General features: G+C 54.9%; 1 protein-coding gene and 1 non-coding gene across 4 annotated transcripts in view; one reads left to right on the top strand and one right to left on the bottom strand.

Moving 5' to 3' along the window:
• Window positions 1-1,838: 1,838 nt before the first annotated feature.
• Window positions 1,839-1,911, bottom strand: TRNAR-UCG (transfer RNA arginine (anticodon UCG)). Its single transcript has one exon. It is a non-coding gene; the product is annotated as a tRNA-Arg (tRNA).
• Window positions 1,912-1,994: 83 nt separating this feature from the next.
• The window catches only part of POLG (DNA polymerase gamma, catalytic subunit), a 170,176-nt gene continuing 149,848 nt past the window's right edge, over window positions 1,995-22,322 (top strand). For all 3 annotated transcript variants that reach the window (XR_011320805.1, XM_069766214.1, XM_069766215.1), the window contains exons 1-2: window positions 1,995-2,123; window positions 18,865-19,494. Coding sequence is in view for 2 of the 3 variants with exons in the window: in XM_069766214.1 (XP_069622315.1) it covers window positions 18,914-19,494 (581 nt within the window). In the remaining variant the exon portion in view is untranslated. The remainder of the gene's footprint in view (window positions 2,124-18,864; window positions 19,495-22,322) is intronic.

Raw genomic sequence — 22,322 nt, 5'->3', positions numbered from 1 at the left:
AGGCTACTGATTTCCACCTGGATAAAGGGGACTCTGGATTTGCCTTCAGACCGGCCGGACTCTGCCTGCCCTGTGGTCTGGTGCTCTGGACTGTGGATGCTGAAGCCTTCAGTAAAAAGGTAAAGAGACTGCAACCTTGTGTCCTCGTTATTCACTGCGCCTCACACCATCCATCATCTACACTTCGGGAAGCCCTGGGGACATACTTCACCTGTGGGAAGGTATAGCATCCAGCTGCCATAACATCACCCCAGCGGACCCCTAAGCAGCGTCGGTCACCCTGACCGAATACCACAGGTGGCGTCATGAACATTTCCCCTTTAACCCCTTAATGACAGCCAATACGTCTTTTAACTGACCTGAGATATAAGAGAATAGCCTCCCCATACAGGTGACAATCCAGTAGCTGTCAGCTGTCCACTATAGCTGACAGCTTGCTGTACCAGCCACGATCAGTGTTTGCATCGTCCAACTCTGTTTAACCCCTTAGATGCTGCTGCCAATAGTGACTACATCATTATAAATGGTTAACAGAGTGTGGAGGCTTCCTATTTAACCAAATTGGTGCCCTCAGATCTTGATTTTGTGGTCCTGATGTTTGCCATGGCGATTCATGACCAAATAGCGGCCTTAGAGTCTGACGGCTGTAGTAATCTGTTCAGAAGTTACCGACATTTAGGTGGTAAAAATACACATTTTCATTTCTGTCATGCCACTTTGCATTAATTCCTGTAAAGCACCTAAAGAGTTAATAAACTACCTGACTGCAGTTTTCAATATGTCAGGGGGTGCTGTTTTTAAAATGGTATCACGTTTGGGGGTTTCCCAATATACGAGACCCCTAAAGTCACTTCAAACATGGAAAAGTCCATAAAAAAATAAATTTTGTAAATTTCCTTGAAAAAATGAAAAATTGCTGCTACATTTTTAATCCTCCTAAAATGCTAACAAAATAAAATAACATTTTACAAATGGTGCTGATGTAAAGCAGACATGTGGGAAATGTTATTTATTAATGGTTTTCTGTGGTATGACTATCTGGATTAAAGGGATAATCATTCAAAGTTTGAAAATTGCTAATTTTTTAACATTTTTCTCAAATTTTTGATATTTTTTATAAATAAACAAAACATATTGACCTAAATTTACCATTATCATAAAGTATAATGTGTCACGAAAAAACATTCTCAAAATCACTGGGATTTGTTGAAGCGTTGCAGAGTTATTACCACATAAATTGACAGTGGTCAGATTTCAAAAATTTGGCTCCGTCACTAAGGGGTTAAAGACCTTTCCGCTTTTACAACGGACCTCCCGAGGGCCACGGACCGGGTCAGCCACCGTGACATCCCCCCTTTGAGAACCGAAGGACTCGGTACCGAGTACCCCACAGCCCTACGGGGGCGATCCAAATGCCCACGGAGTAAATGACAGCCCATGGAGTAAATAATGGGCCACGGAGTAAATGACAGCCCACGGAGTAAATAATGGGCCACGGAGTAAATGAGCCCACGGAGTAAATGACAAATAGATAGAAACGTGCAGATTCTGTCCAATGACCTCTATAGCTGCTCATGGACAAGTTTCCATCAGTCCCATGCAGCTTCTCTAGTGGCATATACAGTAAAGATTATTTTCTCATGATTGATAATAATTATCATCAGCTCCTGTACACAGAAGGAAGGGAACCTTGCCTGAATAACTACCCTGGCAATGAACAGTGGAAATAAAAGAGGATACATAGTTCCAAGAAATCGTGGTGTTAATAAATGCGGATAATGTTTGTTTTAATCAAGAAAAGTAAGTGATAATCTGATTTATGTCACAAAAAATAAAAGCGACCGCGGCAGGACTCGAACCTGCAATCTTCTGATCCGAAGTCAGACGCCTTATCCATTAGGCCACGCGGCCCTGTCGTACAGGAACACTGGCGCAGACCCTATATAGCCTTCATAAACCACTGGATGTCGCTGTGACTCCGCCTTAAGCACGATACGTAACAAACATGCGGCGTTTCCAAACATCCTGCTCTTGGCCCCTCTCTGTCGCCGTTCCTCGATGCCCTTTCGCATGCAGATGTTTTAGTTTAGTCCCCGGCTTCACAGGCCTCGGCGGAGAGTGAGGTAACCGCAGCGTCATAGCTGCCACCCGTGGCCGGTAATAGGCGGCGGAGGGGGGAGTCGTGTGGCGGAACAGAGCGCGGCTTCTCTGCTGCAGTTATACATGTCGCTTTCTCGGGGCTTACAGGAGCCCACTACTTTGTGTCAGCCTGCTCGTGCGATGTTTGGGTCACGTGCTGTTTGCAGAGTGTTTGGATGACGCCATAATGTGCTGTGACGTCACTGCGGCCTAAGTCTAGGAGTCCAGAGTGTAGATGTGTCAGAACGTTTGTTCCCCTGGCTCCTAATTTGGGCGGATGAGAGGCAAGAACAACAGAACAGGACCGCAGCCTCCTGTTGTGGAAGGTTCTGGACTGGAGTAATGTCCGCTGGCCTTGGCCGGACTCTAATATTGCTTCCTCCTGCAGGCGGCGCTAGAGACCCTGCTCTCCCCAGGCTGGCCCATAGTTAGGCGTCTTTTCCACCGGGTGATGTGAACGGTTGCCGGTAGGAGGTCATTTTGTAGCCGGTTTATACAGGCCGACCCGGCTTCAGCTGCACACAGAACGATCTGTCATGGTTCAGTGGCATTGTACTCGGCAGCACAGGTGCTGTTTACACAGGAGGATGTGCTGCCAAAAGCAATTATCTTCGGAGCTGCACAGTAGATCATTTCACCCGACGAACGAGCGTTGTGATCATCAGCCTTTACTTCACAGCTACCAAGAACCTTCCCAGGAGCCCTGCTTCACAAGAAGCCCCTTAGTCGCTTCACAATCATTGTCCTCCACTGTCGTGTGACTATGATGTCACCAAACATTCTGCACTTCTTGTCCCTGTTTTGCAGTAGGGTCTGTACAAAACCGCCTCCAGGGCAGAGGGGGCTCTTGTGAAGGTGCTGTATGCTCTGGCATCCAAAGGGAGCTGATCTGCAGTGCCAGAGCGCGACTACTACACGATGTGACCACCACGCCTGTCACTCTTCATCACACTGGTGATATATGGTTGGAGGGGCTAGCAGCTGATCGGTGGGGGAGCTGAGTGTCTACCCCCTCCACCGATCTGAGTGTGACCACGCCTGTCCCTCCTCATCACACTGGTGATATCTGGCTGGAGGGGCTAGCAGCTGATCCCTGGGGGAGCTGAGTGTCTGCCCCCTCCACCGATCTGAGTGTGACCACGCCTGTCCCTCTTCATCACACTGGTGATATCTGGTTGGAGGGGCTAGCAGCTGATCGGTGGGGGCGCTGAGTGTCCACCCCCTCCACCGATCTGAGTGTGACCACACCTGTCCCTCTTCATCACACTGGTGATATATGGTTGTAGGGGCTAGCAGCTGATCGGTAGGGGCGCTGAGTGTCTACCCCCACCACCGATCTGAGTGTGACCACGCTTGTCCCTCCTCATCACACTGGTGATAACTGGCTGGAGGGGCTAGCAGCTGATCGGTGGGGCGCTGAGTGTCCACCCCCTCCACCCATCTGGGTGTGACCACGCCTGTCCCTCCTCATCACCCTGGTGATATCTGGTTGGAGGGGCTAGCAGCTGATCACTGGGGGCGCTGAGTGTCTGCCCCCTCCACCGATCTGGGTGTGACCACGCCTGTCCCTCCTCATCACCCTGGTGATATCTGGTTGGAGGGGCTAGCAGCTGATCAGTGGGGGAGCTGAGTGTCTGCCCCCTCCACCGATCTGGGTGTGACCACACCTGTCCCTCCTCATCACACTGGTGATATCTGGCTGGAGGGGCTAGCAGCTGATCAGTGGGGCGCTGAGTGTCTACCCCCTCCACCGATCTGAGTGTGACCACGCCTGACCCTCGTCATCACACTGGTGATATATGGTTGGAGGGGCTAGCAGCTGATCGGTGGGGCGCTGAGTGTCCACCCCTCCACCGATCTGGGTGTGACCACGCTTGCCCCTCATCACACTGGTGATATCTGGCTGGAGGGGCTAGCAGCTGATCCCTGGGGGAGCTGAGTGTCTACCCCCTCCACCGATCTGGGTGTGACCACACCTGTCCCTCCTCATCACACTGGTGATATATGGTTGGAGGGGCTAGCAGCTGATCAGTGGGGGAGCTGAGTGTCTATCCCCTCCACCGATCTGGGTGTGACCACACCTGTCCCTCCTCATCACACTGGTGATATCTGGCTGGAGGGGCTAGCAGCTGATCAGTGGGGCGCTGAGTGTCTACCCCCTCCACCGATCTGAGTGTGACCACGCCTGACCCTCGTCATCACACTGGTGATATATGGTTGGAGGGGCTAGCAGCTGATCGGTGGGGCGCTGAGTGTCCACCCCTCCACCGATCTGGGTGTGACCACACTTGCCCCTCATCACACTGGTGATATCTGGCTGGAGGGGCTAGCAGCTGATCCCTGGGGGAGCTGAGTGTCTACCCCCTCCACCGATCTGGGTGCCAGGGCCGGCGTCAGCACCCGGCGCACCGGGCAAATGCCGGGGCCCTGGGGAGAGAGGGGGGCCCACTCACGCTGTCATAGATACAGCTGGGAGAGCAGAGCAGGAGATAACATGCTCTCTCCGCCCACAAAGTCACTGCTGGCTGCGTTCTCTTAACCCCTATGTGCCAGCTCTGACACAAGCATCTTCTCACTCAGTGAGTGCAGCCAGGCAGGCACACATAGGGGTTAAGAGAAGGCAGCCAGTGTGACATTGTTTGTGGGCGGAGAGAGCTCGTTCTCTGCTCTGCTCTGGCCCCTGGCTGGCTGCCATGCTGCTGAAGTTATGAGGCAGATTCAGGAGGAGCTCCTAGTCCTACCAGTGCCTGAGTGAGTGGCGCTGCTATATACTACGTGGGCTGCGCTGCTATATACTACGTGGGCTGCGCTACTACGTGGGCTGCGCTGCTACGTGGGCTGCGCTGCTATATACTACGTGGGCTGCGCTGCTATATACTACGTGGGCTGCGCTGCTATATACTACGTGGGCTGCGCTGCTATATACTATGTGGGCTGCGCTGCTATATACTACATGGGCTGCTATATGCTACGTGGGCTGCTATATACTACGTGGGCAGTGTTATATACTACATGGCTGTGTTTATATGCGATCATGAATCGGGGTATGTGTTAAAGGGGGGGCCCACTGAGACTCTTTCGCCCGGGGCCCTCAAAAACCTGGAGCCGGCCCTGCTGGGTGTGACCACACCTGTCCCTCCTCATCACACTGGTGATATATGGTTGGAGGGGCTAGCAGCTGATCGGTGGGGCGCTGAGTGTCCACCCCTCCACCGATCTGGGTGTGACCACGCTTGCCCCTCATCACACTGGTGATATCTGGCTGGAGGGGCTAGCAGCTGATCAGTGGGGGAGCCGAGTGTCTGCCCCCTCCACCGATCTGGGTGTGACCACGCTTGTCCCTCATCACACTGGTGATATCTGGCTGGAGGGGCTAGCAGCTAATCCCTGGGGGAGCTGAGTGTCTACCCCCTCCACCGATCTGGGTGTGACCACACCTGTCCTTCCTCATCACACTGGTGATATATGGTTGGAGGGGCTAGCAGCTGATCAGTGGGGGAGCTGAGTGTCTGCCCCCTCCACCGATCTGGGTGTGACCACGCCTATCCCTCCTCATCACACTGGTGATATCTGGCTGGAGGGGCTAGCAGCTGATCAGTGGGGGAGCTGAGTGTCTATCCCCTCCACTGATCTGAGTGTGACCACACCTGTCCCTCCTCATCACACTGGTGATATATGGTTGGAGGGGCTAGCAGCTGATCAGTGGGGGAGCTGAGTGTCTGCCCCCTCCACCCATCTGGGTGTGACCACACCTGTCCCTCCTCATCACACTGGTGATATATGGTTGGAGGGGCTAGCAGCTGATCAGTGGGGGAGCTGAGTGTCTGCCCCCTCCACCGATCTGGGTGTGACCACGCTTGTCCCTCATCACACTGGTGATATCTGGCTGGAGGGGCTAGCAGCTAATCCCTGGGGGAGCTGAGTGTCTACCCCCTCCACCGATCTGGGTGTGACCACACCTGTCCTTCCTCATCACACTGGTGATATATGGTTGGAGGGGCTAGCAGCTGATCAGTGGGGGAGCTGAGTGTCTGCCCCCTCCACCGATCTGGGTGTGACCACGCCTATCCCTCCTCATCACACTGGTGATATCTGGCTGGAGGGGCTAGCAGCTGATCAGTGGGGGAGCTGAGTGTCTATCCCCTCCACCGATCTGAGTGTGACCACGCCTGTCCCTCCTCATCACACTGGTGATATATGGTTGGAGGGGCTAGCAGCTGATCAGTGGGGGAGCTGAGTGTCTGCCCCCTCCACCGATCTGGGTGTGACCACGCTTGTCCCTCATCACACTGGTGATATCTGGCTGGAGGGGCTAGCAGCTAATCCCTGGGGGAGCTGAGTGTCTACCCCCTCCACCGATCTGGGTGTGACCACACCTGTCCTTCCTCATCACACTGGTGATATATGGTTGGAGGGGCTAGCAGCTGATCAGTGGGGGAGCTGAGTGTCTGCCCCCTCCACCGATCTGGGTGTGACCACGCCTATCCCTCCTCATCACACTGGTGATATCTGGCTGGAGGGGCTAGCAGCTGATCAGTGGGGGAGCTGAGTGTCTACCCCCTCCACCGATCTGAGTGTGACCACGCCTGTCCCTCCTCATCACACTGGTGATATATGGTTGGAGGGGCTAGCAGCTGATCGGTGGGGCGCTGAGTGTCCACCCCTCCACCGATCTGGGTGTGACCACACTTGCCCCTCATCACACTGGTGATATCTGGCTGGAGGGGCTAGCAGCTGATCCCTGGGGGAGCTGAGTGTCTACCCCCTCCACCGATCTGGGTGCCAGGGCCGGCGTCAGCACCCGGCGCACCGGGCAAATGCCGGGGCCCTGGGGAGAGAGGGGGGCCCACTCACGCTGTCATAGATACAGCTGGGAGAGCAGAGCAGGAGATAACATGCTCTCTCCGCCCACAAAGTCACTGCTGGCTGCGTTCTCTTAACCCCTATGTGCCAGCTCTGACACAAGCATCTTCTCACTCAGTGAGTGCAGCCAGGCAGGCACACATAGGGGTTAAGAGAAGGCAGCCAGTGTGACATTGTTTGTGGGCGGAGAGAGCTCGTTCTCTGCTCTGCTCTCGCCCCTGGCTGGCTGCCATGCTGCTGAAGTTATGAGGCAGATTCAGGAGGAGCTCCTAGTCCTACCAGTGCCTGAGTGAGTGGCGCTGCTATATACTACGTGGGCTGCGCTGCTATATACTACGTGGGCTGCGCTGCTACGTGGGCTGCGCTGCTATATACTACGTGGGCTGCGCTGCTATATACTACGTGGGCTGCGCTGCTATATACTACGTGGGCTGCGCTGCTATATACTACGTGGGCTGCGCTGCTATATACTATGTGGGCTGCGCTGCTATATACTACGTGGGCTGCTATATGCTACGTGGGCTGCTATATACTACGTGGGCAGTGTTATATACTACATGGCTGTGTTTATATGCGATCATGAATCGGGGTATGTGTTAAAGGGGGGGCCCACTGAGACTCTTTCGCCCGGGGCCCTCAAAAACCTGGAGCCGGTCCTGCTGGGTGTGACCACACCTGTCCCTCCTCATCACACTGGTGATATATGGTTGGAGGGGCTAGCAGCTGATCGGTGGGGCGCTGAGTGTCCACCCCTCCACCGATCTGGGTGTGACCACACTTGCCCCTCATCACACTGGTGATATCTGGCTGGAGGGGCTAGCAGCTGATCCCTGGGGGAGCTGAGTGTCTACCCCCTCCACCGATCTAGGTGCCAGGGCCGGCGTCAGCACCCGGCGCACCGGGCAAATGCCGGGGCCCTGGGGAGAGAGGGGGGCCCACTCACGCTGTCATAGATACAGCTGGGAGAGCAGAGCAGGAGATAACATGCTCTCTCCGCCCACAAAGTCACTGCTGGCTGCGTTCTCTTAACCCCTATGTGCCAGCTCTGACACAAGCATCTTCTCACTCAGTGAGTGCAGCCAGGCAGGCACACATAGGGGTTAAGAGAAGGCAGCCAGTGTGACATTGTTTGTGGGCGAAGAGAGCTCGTTCTCTGCTCTGCTCTGGCCCCTGGCTGGCTGCCATGCTGCTGAAGTTATGAGGCAGATTCAGGAGGAGCTCCTAGTCCTACCAGTGCCTGAGTGAGTGGCGCTGCTATATACTACGTGGGCTGCGCTGCTATATACTACGTGGGCTGCGCTACTACGTGGGCTGCGCTGCTACGTGGGCTGCGCTGCTATATACTACGTGGGCTGCGCTGCTATATACTACGTGGGCTGCGCTGCTATATACTATGTGGGCTGCGCTGCTATATACTACATGGGCTGCTATATGCTACGTGGGCTGCTATATACTACGTGGGCAGTGTTATATACTACATGGCTGTGTTTATATGCGATCATGAATCGGGGTATGTGTTAAAGGGGGGGCCCACTGAGACTCTTTCGCCCGGGGCCCTCAAAAACCTGGAGCCGGCCCTGCTGGGTGTGACCACACCTGTCCCTCCTCATCACACTGGTGATATATGGTTGGAGGGGCTAGCAGCTGATCGGTGGGGCGCTGAGTGTCCACCCCTCCACCGATCTGGGTGTGACCACGCTTGCCCCTCATCACACTGGTGATATCTGGCTGGAGGGGCTAGCAGCTGATCAGTGGGGGAGCCGAGTGTCTGCCCCCTCCACCGATCTGGGTGTGACCACGCTTGTCCCTCATCACACTGGTGATATCTGGCTGGAGGGGCTAGCAGCTAATCCCTGGGGGAGCTGAGTGTCTACCCCCTCCACCGATCTGGGTGTGACCACACCTGTCCTTCCTCATCACACTGGTGATATATGGTTGGAGGGGCTAGCAGCTGATCAGTGGGGGAGCTGAGTGTCTGCCCCCTCCACCGATCTGGGTGTGACCACGCCTATCCCTCCTCATCACACTGGTGATATCTGGCTGGAGGGGCTAGCAGCTGATCAGTGGGGGAGCTGAGTGTCTATCCCCTCCACCGATCTGAGTGTGACCACGCCTGTCCCTCCTCATCACACTGGTGATATATGGTTGGAGGGGCTAGCAGCTGATCAGTGGGGGAGCTGAGTGTCTGCCCCCTCCACCGATCTGGGTGTGACCACGCTTGTCCCTCATCACACTGGTGATATCTGGCTGGAGGGGCTAGCAGCTAATCCCTGGGGGAGCTGAGTGTCTACCCCCTCCACCGATCTGGGTGTGACCACACCTGTCCTTCCTCATCACACTGGTGATATATGGTTGGAGGGGCTAGCAGCTGATCAGTGGGGGAGCTGAGTGTCTGCCCCCTCCACCGATCTGGGTGTGACCACGCCTATCCCTCCTCATCACACTGGTGATATCTGGCTGGAGGGGCTAGCAGCTGATCAGTGGGGGAGCTGAGTGTCTACCCCCTCCACCGATCTGAGTGTGACCACGCCTGTCCCTCCTCATCACACTGGTGATATATGGTTGGAGGGGCTAGCAGCTGATCGGTGGGGCGCTGAGTGTCCACCCCTCCACCGATCTGGGTGTGACCACACTTGCCCCTCATCACACTGGTGATATCTGGCTGGAGGGGCTAGCAGCTGATCCCTGGGGGAGCTGAGTGTCTACCCCCTCCACCGATCTGGGTGCCAGGGCCGGCGTCAGCACCCGGCGCACCGGGCAAATGCCGGGGCCCTGGGGAGAGAGGGGGGCCCACTCACGCTGTCATAGATACAGCTGGGAGAGCAGAGCAGGAGATAACATGCTCTCTCCGCCCACAAAGTCACTGCTGGCTGCGTTCTCTTAACCCCTATGTGCCAGCTCTGACACAAGCATCTTCTCACTCAGTGAGTGCAGCCAGGCAGGCACACATAGGGGTTAAGAGAAGGCAGCCAGTGTGACATTGTTTGTGGGCGGAGAGAGCTCGTTCTCTGCTCTGCTCTCGCCCCTGGCTGGCTGCCATGCTGCTGAAGTTATGAGGCAGATTCAGGAGGAGCTCCTAGTCCTACCAGTGCCTGAGTGAGTGGCGCTGCTATATACTACGTGGGCTGCGCTGCTATATACTACGTGGGCTGCGCTGCTACGTGGGCTGCGCTGCTATATACTACGTGGGCTGCGCTGCTATATACTACGTGGGCTGCGCTGCTATATACTACGTGGGCTGCGCTGCTATATACTACGTGGGCTGCGCTGCTATATACTATGTGGGCTGCGCTGCTATATACTACGTGGGCTGCTATATGCTACGTGGGCTGCTATATACTACGTGGGCAGTGTTATATACTACATGGCTGTGTTTATATGCGATCATGAATCGGGGTATGTGTTAAAGGGGGGGCCCACTGAGACTCTTTCGCCCGGGGCCCTCAAAAACCTGGAGCCGGTCCTGCTGGGTGTGACCACACCTGTCCCTCCTCATCACACTGGTGATATATGGTTGGAGGGGCTAGCAGCTGATCGGTGGGGCGCTGAGTGTCCACCCCTCCACCGATCTGGGTGTGACCACACTTGCCCCTCATCACACTGGTGATATCTGGCTGGAGGGGCTAGCAGCTGATCCCTGGGGGAGCTGAGTGTCTACCCCCTCCACCGATCTAGGTGCCAGGGCCGGCGTCAGCACCCGGCGCACCGGGCAAATGCCGGGGCCCTGGGGAGAGAGGGGGGCCCACTCACGCTGTCATAGATACAGCTGGGAGAGCAGAGCAGGAGATAACATGCTCTCTCCGCCCACAAAGTCACTGCTGGCTGCGTTCTCTTAACCCCTATGTGCCAGCTCTGACACAAGCATCTTCTCACTCAGTGAGTGCAGCCAGGCAGGCACACATAGGGGTTAAGAGAAGGCAGCCAGTGTGACATTGTTTGTGGGCGAAGAGAGCTCGTTCTCTGCTCTGCTCTGGCCCCTGGCTGGCTGCCATGCTGCTGAAGTTATGAGGCAGATTCAGGAGGAGCTCCTAGTCCTACCAGTGCCTGAGTGAGTGGCGCTGCTATATACTACGTGGGCTGCGCTGCTATATACTACGTGGGCTGCGCTACTACGTGGGCTGCGCTGCTACGTGGGCTGCGCTGCTATATACTACGTGGGCTGCGCTGCTATATACTACGTGGGCTGCGCTGCTATATACTATGTGGGCTGCGCTGCTATATACTACATGGGCTGCTATATGCTACGTGGGCTGCTATATACTACGTGGGCAGTGTTATATACTACATGGCTGTGTTTATATGCGATCATGAATCGGGGTATGTGTTAAAGGGGGGGCCCACTGAGACTCTTTCGCCCGGGGCCCTCAAAAACCTGGAGCCGGCCCTGCTGGGTGTGACCACACCTGTCCCTCCTCATCACACTGGTGATATATGGTTGGAGGGGCTAGCAGCTGATCGGTGGGGCGCTGAGTGTCCACCCCTCCACCGATCTGGGTGTGACCACGCTTGCCCCTCATCACACTGGTGATATCTGGCTGGAGGGGCTAGCAGCTGATCAGTGGGGGAGCCGAGTGTCTGCCCCCTCCACCGATCTGGGTGTGACCACGCTTGTCCCTCATCACACTGGTGATATCTGGCTGGAGGGGCTAGCAGCTAATCCCTGGGGGAGCTGAGTGTCTACCCCCTCCACCGATCTGGGTGTGACCACACCTGTCCTTCCTCATCACACTGGTGATATATGGTTGGAGGGGCTAGCAGCTGATCAGTGGGGGAGCTGAGTGTCTGCCCCCTCCACCGATCTGGGTGTGACCACGCCTATCCCTCCTCATCACACTGGTGATATCTGGCTGGAGGGGCTAGCAGCTGATCAGTGGGGGAGCTGAGTGTCTATCCCCTCCACTGATCTGAGTGTGACCACACCTGTCCCTCCTCATCACACTGGTGATATATGGTTGGAGGGGCTAGCAGCTGATCAGTGGGGGAGCTGAGTGTCTGCCCCCTCCACCCATCTGGGTGTGACCACACCTGTCCCTCCTCATCACACTGGTGATATATGGTTGGAGGGGCTAGCAGCTGATCAGTGGGGGAGCTGAGTGTCTGCCCCCTCCACCGATCTGGGTGTGACCACGCTTGTCCCTCATCACACTGGTGATATCTGGCTGGAGGGGCTAGCAGCTAATCCCTGGGGGAGCTGAGTGTCTACCCCCTCCACCGATCTGGGTGTGACCACACCTGTCCTTCCTCATCACACTGGTGATATATGGTTGGAGGGGCTAGCAGCTGATCAGTGGGGGAGCTGAGTGTCTGCCCCCTCCACCGATCTGGGTGTGACCACGCCTATCCCTCCTCATCACACTGGTGATATCTGGCTGGAGGGGCTAGCAGCTGATCAGTGGGGGAGCTGAGTGTCTATCCCCTCCACCGATCTGAGTGTGACCACGCCTGTCCCTCCTCATCACACTGGTGATATATGGTTGGAGGGGCTAGCAGCTGATCAGTGGGGGAGCTGAGTGTCTGCCCCCTCCACCGATCTGGGTGTGACCACGCTTGTCCCTCATCACACTGGTGATATCTGGCTGGAGGGGCTAGCAGCTAATCCCTGGGGGAGCTGAGTGTCTACCCCCTCCACCGATCTGGGTGTGACCACACCTGTCCTTCCTCATCACACTGGTGATATATGGTTGGAGGGGCTAGCAGCTGATCAGTGGGGGAGCTGAGTGTCTGCCCCCTCCACCGATCTGGGTGTGACCACGCCTATCCCTCCTCATCACACTGGTGATATCTGGCTGGAGGGGCTAGCAGCTGATCAGTGGGGGAGCTGAGTGTCTATCCCCTCCACCGATCTGAGTGTGACCACGCCTGTCCCTCCTCATCACACTGGTGATATATGGTTGGAGGGGCTAGCAGCTGATCGGTGGGGCGCTGAGTGTCCACCCCTCCACCGATCTGGGTGTGACCACACTTGCCCCTCATCACACTGGTGATATCTGGCTGGAGGGGCTAGCAGCTGATCCCTGGGGGAGCTGAGTGTCTACCCCCTCCACCGATCTGGGTGCCAGGGCCGGCGTCAGCACCCGGCGCACCGGGCAAATGCCGGGGCCCTGGGGAGAGAGGGGGGCCCACTCACGCTGTCATAGATACAGCTGGGAGAGCAGAGCAGGAGATAACATGCTCTCTCCGCCCACAAAGTCACTGCTGGCTGCGTTCTCTTAACCCCTATGTGCCAGCTCTGACACAAGCATCTTCTCACTCAGTGAGTGCAGCCAGGCAGGCACACATAGGGGTTAAGAGAAGGCAGCCAGTGTGACATTGTTTGTGGGCGGAGAGAGCTCGTTCTCTGCTCTGCTCTCGCCCCTGGCTGGCTGCCATGCTGCTGAAGTTATGAGGCAGATTCAGGAGGAGCTCCTAGTCCTACCAGTGCCTGAGTGAGTGGCGCTGCTATATACTACGTGGGCTGCGCTGCTATATACTACGTGGGCTGCGCTGCTACGTGGGCTGCGCTGCTATATACTACGTGGGCTGCGCTGCTACGTGGGCTGCGCTGCTATATACTACGTGGGCTGCGCTGCTATATACTACGTGGGCTGCGCTGCTATATACTATGTGGGCTGCGCTGCTATATACTACGTGGGCTGCTATATGCTACGTGGGCTGCTATATACTACGTGGGCAGTGTTATATACTACATGGCTGTGTTTATATGCGATCATGAATCGGGGTATGTGTTAAAGGGGGGGCCCACTGAGACTCTTTCGCCCGGGGCCCTCAAAAACCTGGAGCCGGTCCTGCTGGGTGTGACCACACCTGTCCCTCCTCATCACACTGGTGATATATGGTTGGAGGGGCTAGCAGCTGATCGGTGGGGCGCTGAGTGTCCACCCCTCCACCGATCTGGGTGTGACCACACTTGCCCCTCATCACACTGGTGATATCTGGCTGGAGGGGCTAGCAGCTGATCCCTGGGGGAGCTGAGTGTCTACCCCCTCCACCGATCTGGGTGCCAGGGCCGGCGTCAGCACCCGGCGCACCGGGCAAATGCCGGGGCCCTGGGGAGAGAGGGGGGCCCACTCACGCTGTCATAGATACAGCTGGGAGAGCAGAGCAGGAGATAACATGCTCTCTCCGCCCACAAAGTCACTGCTGGCTGCGTTCTCTTAACCCCTATGTGCCAGCTCTGACACAAGCATCTTCTCACTCAGTGAGTGCAGCCAGGCAGGCACACATAGGGGTTAAGAGAAGGCAGCCAGTGTGACATTGTTTGTGGGCGGAGAGAGCTCGTTCTCTGCTCTGCTCTGGCCCCTGGCTGGCTGCCATGCTGCTGAAGTTATGAGGCAGATTCAGGAGGAGCTCCTAGTCCTACCAGTGCCTGAGTGAGTGGCGCTGCTATATACTACGTGGGCTGCGCTGCTATATACTACGTGGGCTGCGCTACTACGTGGGCTGCGCTGCTACGTGGGCTGCGCTGCTATATACTACGTGGGCTGCGCTGCTATATACTACGTGGGCTGCGCTGCTATATACTACGTGGGCTGCGCTGCTATATACTATGTGGGCTGCGCTGCTATATACTACATGGGCTGCTATATGCTACGTGGGCTGCTATATACTACGTGGGCAGTGTTATATACTACATGGCTGTGTTTATATGCGATCATGAATCGGGGTATGTGTTAAAGGGGGGGCCCACTGAGACTCTTTCGCCCGGGGCCCTCAAAAACCTGGAGCCGGCCCTGCTGGGTGTGACCACACCTGTCCCTCCTCATCACACTGGTGATATATGGTTGGAGGGGCTAGCAGCTGATCGGTGGGGCGCTGAGTGTCCACCCCTCCACCGATCTGGGTGTGACCACGCTTGCCCCTCATCACACTGGTGATATCTGGCTGGAGGGGCTAGCAGCTGATCAGTGGGGGAGCCGAGTGTCTGCCCCCTCCACCGATCTGGGTGTGACCACGCTTGTCCCTCATCACACTGGTGATATCTGGCTGGAGGGGCTAGCAGCTAATCCCTGGGGGAGCTGAGTGTCTACCCCCTCCACCGATCTGGGTGTGACCACACCTGTCCTTCCTCATCACACTGGTGATATATGGTTGGAGGGGCTAGCAGCTGATCAGTGGGGGAGCTGAGTGTCTGCCCCCTCCACCGATCTGGGTGTGACCACGCCTATCCCTCCTCATCACACTGGTGATATCTGGCTGGAGGGGCTAGCAGCTGATCAGTGGGGGAGCTGAGTGTCTATCCCCTCCACTGATCTGAGTGTGACCACACCTGTCCCTCCTCATCACACTGGTGATATATGGTTGGAGGGGCTAGCAGCTGATCAGTGGGGGAGCTGAGTGTCTGCCCCCTCCACCCATCTGGGTGTGACCACACCTGTCCCTCCTCATCACACTGGTGATATATGGTTGGAGGGGCTAGCAGCTGATCAGTGGGGGAGCTGAGTGTCTGCCCCCTCCACCGATCTGGGTGTGACCACGCTTGTCCCTCATCACACTGGTGATATCTGGCTGGAGGGGCTAGCAGCTAATCCCTGGGGGAGCTGAGTGTCTACCCCCTCCACCGATCTGGGTGTGACCACACCTGTCCTTCCTCATCACACTGGTGATATATGGTTGGAGGGGCTAGCAGCTGATCAGTGGGGGAGCTGAGTGTCTGCCCCCTCCACCGATCTGGGTGTGACCACGCCTATCCCTCCTCATCACACTGGTGATATCTGGCTGGAGGGGCTAGCAGCTGATCAGTGGGGGAGCTGAGTGTCTATCCCCTCCACCGATCTGAGTGTGACCACGCCTGTCCCTCCTCATCACACTGGTGATATATGGTTGGAGGGGCTAGCAGCTGATCAGTGGGGGAGCTGAGTGTCTGCCCCCTCCACCGATCTGGGTGTGACCACGCTTGTCCCTCATCACACTGGTGATATCTGGCTGGAGGGGCTAGCAGCTAATCCCTGGGGGAGCTGAGTGTCTACCCCCTCCACCGATCTGGGTGTGACCACACCTGTCCTTCCTCATCACACTGGTGATATATGGTTGGAGGGGCTAGCAGCTGATCAGTGGGGGAGCTGAGTGTCTGCCCCCTCCACCGATCTGGGTGTGACCACGCCTATCCCTCCTCATCACACTGGTGATATCTGGCTGGAGGGGCTAGCAGCTGATCAGTGGGGGAGCTGAGTGTCTATCCCCTCCACCGATCTGAGTGTGACCACGCCTGTCCCTCCTCATCACACTGGTGATATATGGTTGGAGGGGCTAGCAGCTGATCGGTGGGGCGCTGAGTGTCCACCCCTCCACCGATCTGGGTGTGACCACACTTGCCCCTCATCACACTGGTGATATCTGGCTGGAGGGGCTAGCAGCTGATCCCTGGGGGAGCTGAGTGTCTACCCCCTCCACCGATCTGGGTGCCAGGGCCGGCGTCAGCACCCGGCGCACCGGGCAAATGCCGGGGCCCTGGGGAGAGAGGGGGGCCCACTCACGCTGTCATAGATACAGCTGGGAGAGCAGAGCAGGAGATAACATGCTCTCTCCGCCCACAAAGTCACTGCTGGCTGCGTTCTCTTAACCCCTATGTGCCAGCTCTGACACAAGCATCTTCTCACTCAGTGAGTGCAGCCAGGCAGGCACACATAGGGGTTAAGAGAAGGCAGCCAGTGTGACATTGTTTGTGGGCGGAGAGAGCTCGTTCTCTGCTCTGCTCTCGCCCCTGGCTGGCTGCCATGCTGCTGAAGTTATGAGGCAGATTCAGGAGGAGCTCCTAGTCCTACCAGTGCCTGAGTGAGTGGCGCTGCTATATACTACGTGGGCTGCGCTGCTATATACTACGTGGGCTGCGCTGCTACGTGGGCTGCGCTGCTATATACTACGTGGGCTGCGCTGCTATATACTACGTGGGCTGCGCTGCTATATACTACGTGGGCTGCGCTGCTATATACTACGTGGGCTGCGCTGCTATATACTATGTGGGCTGCGCTGCTATATACTACGTGGGCTGCTATATGCTACGTGGGCTGCTATATACTACGTGGGCAGTGTTATATACTACATGGCTGTGTTTATATGCGATCATGAATCGGGGTATGTGTTAAAGGGGGGGCCCACTGAGACTCTTTCGCCCGGGGCCCTCAAAAACCTGGAGCCGGTCCTGCTGGGTGTGACCACACCTGTCCCTCCTCATCACACTGGTGATATATGGTTGGAGGGGCTAGCAGCTGATCGGTGGGGCGCTGAGTGTCCACCCCTCCACCGATCTGGGTGTGACCACGCTTGCCCCTCATCACACTGGTGATATCTGGCTGGAGGGGCTAGCAGCTGATCCCTGGGGGAGCTGAGTGTCTACCCCCTCCACCGATCTGGGTGTGACCACACCTGTCCCTCCTCATCACACTGGTGATATATGGTTGGAGGGGCTAGCAGCTGATCAGTGGGGGAGCCGAGTGTCTGCCCCCTCCACCGATCTGGGTGTGACCACGCTTGTCCCTCATCACACTGGTGATATCTGGCTGGAGGGGCTAGCAGCTAATCCCTGGGGGAGCTGAGTGTCTACCCCCTCCACCGATCTGGGTGTGACCACACCTGTCCTTCCTCATCACACTGGTGATATATGGTTGGAGGGGCTAGCAGCTGATCAGTGGGGGAGCTGAGTGTCTGCCCCCTCCACCGATCTGGGTGTGACCACGCCTATCCCTCCTCATCACACTGGTGATATCTGGCTGGAGGGGCTAGCAGCTGATCAGTGGGGGAGCTGAGTGTCTATCCCCTCCACCGATCTGAGTGTGACCACGCCTGTCCCTCCTCATCACACTGGTGATATATGGTTGGAGGGGCTAGCAGCTGATCAGTGGGGGAGCTGAGTGTCTGCCCCCTCCACCCATCTGGGTGTGACCACACCTGTCCCTCCTCATCACACTGGTGATATATGGTTGGAGGGGCTAGCAGCTGATCAGTGGGGGAGCTGAGTGTCTGCCCCCTCCACCGATCTGGGTGTGACCACGCTTGTCCCTCTTCACACTGGTGATATCTGGCTGGAGGGGCTAGCAGCTAATCCCTGGGGGAGCTGAGTGTCTACCCCCTCCACCGATCTGGGTGTGACCACACCTGTCCTTCCTCATCACACTGGTGATATATGGTTGGAGGGGCTAGCAGCTGATCAGTGGGGGAGCTGAGTGTCTGCCCCCTCCACCGATCTGGGTGTGACCACGCCTATCCCTCCTCATCACACTGGTGATATCTGGCTGGAGGGGCTAGCAGCTGATCAGTGGGGGAGCTGAGTGTCTATCCCCTCCACCGATCTGAGTGTGACCACGCCTGTCCCTCCTCATCACACTGGTGATATATGGTTGGAGGGGCTAGCAGCTGATCAGTGGGGGAGCTGAGTGTCTGCCCCCTCCACCCATCTGGGTGTGACCACACCTGTCCCTCCTCATCACACTGGTGATATATGGTTGGAGGGGCTAGCAGCTGATCACTGGGGGAGCTGAGTGTCTACCCCCACCATCGATCTGGGTGTGACCATGCTTGTCCCTCATCACACTGGTGATATCTGGCTGGAGGGGCTAGCAGCTGATCACTGGGGGAGCTGAGTGTCTACCCCCACCACCGATCTGGGTGTGACCACACCTGTCCCTCCTCATCACACTGGTGATATATGGTTGGAGGGCTAGCAGCTGATCGGTGGGGGCGCTGAGTGTCTACCCCTCCACAGATCTGAGATCGATGCCCTATCCTAAGGAGGGCACATCACACGCAGTGTCGTGTAGACCAGTTCAGTCAGACAGTGTTCATGTATCGGTGCCCCTCATAGTGTAACGTTACTTATTACGTGTTTCCAATGTGACAGCATAACCTCATTCTTCATGTTTTCTGCAGGATTGTATGAAAGAACTCTTATACTTAGACCGTCTCTAAATCAGAGAAAATGCATCAGCTACTATTGAGGAGATCTTATCTATCCAGTGCTTGGAGGATCAAATGCTTGAGGTGTTCCAAAAGCACAGTGACCTCTCATTTATCCAAAGAAGACGTCTCTTCCGATAGCTCCCGGAGACGTACGAACCCACTCAATATTCAGATGCTTTCTAAAGGTCTCCATGACCAGATCTTCAAGGGCGCACAAGCAGACTATCCAGAAGGAGACATTCAAAGGAGCATAGATCATCTGAGGAGTCATGACCTGTGGGGTCAAGAGACATCTACTCTGCAAGATGTGAATTTAAAGCTTCCTAGGATGTACGGCAGTAACATTGAAGAACATTTCCGAATTCTAGCTCAGAAGCAAAGTTTTCCTTATCTCGAGGCAGCTAACAACCTCTTACAGTGTCAGCTTCCAGACATGCCTCAAGAATGGGCCTGGCAAACTGGATGGACCAAGTACACTAGAGACGGTGGGAAGGAGCAAGTTGACTTCCCAGATGAACGAGCTTTAGTGTTTGATGTGGAAGTATGTATGTCCGAGGGGCAGTCCCCAACAATGGCGGTGGCTGTGTCTCCCCAACACTGGTGAGATACTATATAGTCTATAAAAGAAGAAAATAACCCTCTAAATATTCAAGAAAAGTTTTTTGTGACATTCAAGGGAACCTGTCACCAGTTTTGGCCGATGTAAGATACGGCCATCACCTTTCCGGGCTTATCTACAGCTTTCTTTAATGCTGTATATTTGCCCCCAACCCGACCTGTAAGAGAAGAAAAATAACTTTTATTATTTCCCCTGCGGTGTGGTCTGGTCTGAGTGGTGTCGCTCTTCTTAGTCCGGCACCTCCCATCTTCTTACGATCCCCGTCCTCTTGCTTGCTTTGTGTGGATGACGCATTGCTGCATCATCCACAGTCTCCTCGGCATCGTGCTCCTGCGCTGGCGTACTGATCTGCCCTGTTGAGGGAAGAGCAAAGTACTGCAGTGCGCAGGTGCCGGAAAATGTCAAAGAGCCCCGGCACCTGTGCACTGCAGTACTTTGTTCTTCCCTCAACAGGGCACAGAAGTACGCCTGCGCAGGAGCGCGATGCCGAGGAGACTGTGGATGAGGCAGCGACGCGTCATCAGGAGACTGTGGATGATGCAGCGACGCGTCATCCATGCGAAGCAAGAAGGACAGCATCACAAGAAGATGGGAGGCGCCGGACCAAGAAGAACGACGCCCCTCGGACCAGACGGCCCCACAGGTGAGTATAATTAAAGGTATTTTTCTTCTCTTACAGGTCGGGTTGGGGGCAGATATACAGCATTATAGAATGCTGTAGATAAGCTCTGAATGGTTGTGGCCGTATCTTATATCAGCCAAAACTGCAGACAGGTTCACTTTAAGCCCAATAAATCAATACAGGAATGCAAACTATTGAAATAACTATAAATCCATATTCAACTAAGTAAACCACATATTAGATAATATATATGTAATTACACAAATAACAGACTTGTTCAAAGCATAAATACACAAACACATTAAGGCCATGTTCACACAGTGCGTTTTTTACCGCGGAAATGCAGCGGTTTTGCCGCTGCGGTTCCGCAGCTGTTTTCCATGCAGGGTACAGTACAATGTACCCTATGGAAAACAGGACCCACTGTGCACATGATCCTGAATTTAAAAAAAAAAAAGCCGCACTGATTAGCTGCGGTAAAAAAGAAGTACCATGTCACTTCTTTTTGTAAAACAGCAGCGGTTCTGCACCCATTGACCTCCATTGTGAGGTGAAAGCCGCAGTAAAACCCGCAGATGAAAAAAATATCTGCGGGTTTTACTGCGGTTTGTGGTGCAGAACCGCTGCAGTGTGGCTGCCCCCCCCGTGCCCCAATCCCACCCCCCCATGCTCCGATGCCACCCCCCGTGCTCCGATGCCCCCCCGTGCCCCCATCTCCCCCCCTTATACTTACCCGGTCCCGTTGTCCGTCCGGCCGTCTTCTCCCTGGGCGCCGCCATCTTGCAAAATGGCGGGCGCATGCGCAGTGCGCCCGCCGAATCTGCCGGCCGGCAGATTCGTTCCAAAGTGCATTTTGATCACTGAGATATAACCTATCTCAGTGATCAAAATAAAAAAAAATAGTAAATGACCCCCCCCCCCCCCCTTTGTCACCCCCATAGGTAGGGACAATAAAAAAATAAAGAATTTTTTTTTTTTTTTTCCACTAAGGTTAGAATAGGGGTAGGGTTAGGGGTAGGGTTAGGGTATTTTCAGCCATTTTAACCCTAAAAAACTTCCTAGAAAACACACAGACTCTGGCTAGAAAACTGCATAAAAAACGCATCAAAAAAGCACCAAAAAAAGGACCTGCGTTTTCTGCCAAGAGCTGCGGTTTCAGTCCTGAAAAAAAAAGGATGGAAATCAGGAACGTGTGAACATACCCTAAAAATACAGATGATAGAAGCGGAGGAGCACAGAAATAAGGAACAAAAATATATATTGTATATGTGACTAATACGAGATTACTGATCAAAGCTCTTCTTTCTGGAGAAATGTTAGCCGAATGACCATGTACACTCGTGCTCAAACGTTTACATACCCCGGCAGAATTTTTGCTTTCTTGGTCTTTTTTCAGAGAATATGAATGATAACACCTAAACTTTTTCTCCACTCATGGGTGAAGCCATTTATTGTCAAATTACTGTGTTTTCTCTTTTTAAATTATAATAACCCAAAACATCCAAATGACCCTGATCAAAAGTTCACATACCCCATTTCTTAATACCGTGTATTGCCCCCCTCTAACATCAATGACAGCTTGAAGTCTTTTGTGGTAGTTGTGAATGAGGTTCTTTATTTTCTCAGATGGTAAAGCTGCCCACTAGTGATGAGCGAATATACTCGTTATTCTTGATTTCCCGAGCATGCTCGGGTGTCCTCCGAGTATTTTTTAGTGCTCAGAGTTCTAGTTTTTAGCACCGCAGCTGAATGATTTACATCTGTTAGCCAGCATAAGTACATGTGGGGATTCCCTAGCAACCAGGCAACCCCCACATGTACTTATGCTGGCTAACAGATGTAAATCTAAATCATTCAGCTGCGGCGCTAAAAGCTAAAACTCCGAGCACTAAAAAATACTCGGAGGACACCCGAGCGTGCTCGGGAAATCTCAAGTAACGAGTATATCTGCTTATCACTACTGCCCACTCTTCTTGGCAAAAAGCCTCCAGTTACTGTAAATTCCTGAGCTGTCTAGCATGAACTGCGATGCTTGAGGTCTCCCCTGAGTGGCTCAATGATATTGAGGTCAGGAGACTGAGATGGCCACTCCAGAACCTTCACTTTGTTCTGTTGTAGCCAATGAGATGTTGCCCCTTTTTGGAAGTGCATTGAACAGCAAGGTGGATTGCTGCCGAGGGGAAAAAG

This window comes from Ranitomeya imitator, chromosome 4, assembly GCF_032444005.1.
Source record: "Ranitomeya imitator isolate aRanImi1 chromosome 4, aRanImi1.pri, whole genome shotgun sequence".
NCBI lineage: Eukaryota > Metazoa > Chordata > Amphibia > Anura > Dendrobatidae > Ranitomeya > Ranitomeya imitator.
This window is presented reverse-complemented; position numbering and strand designations above follow the sequence as displayed.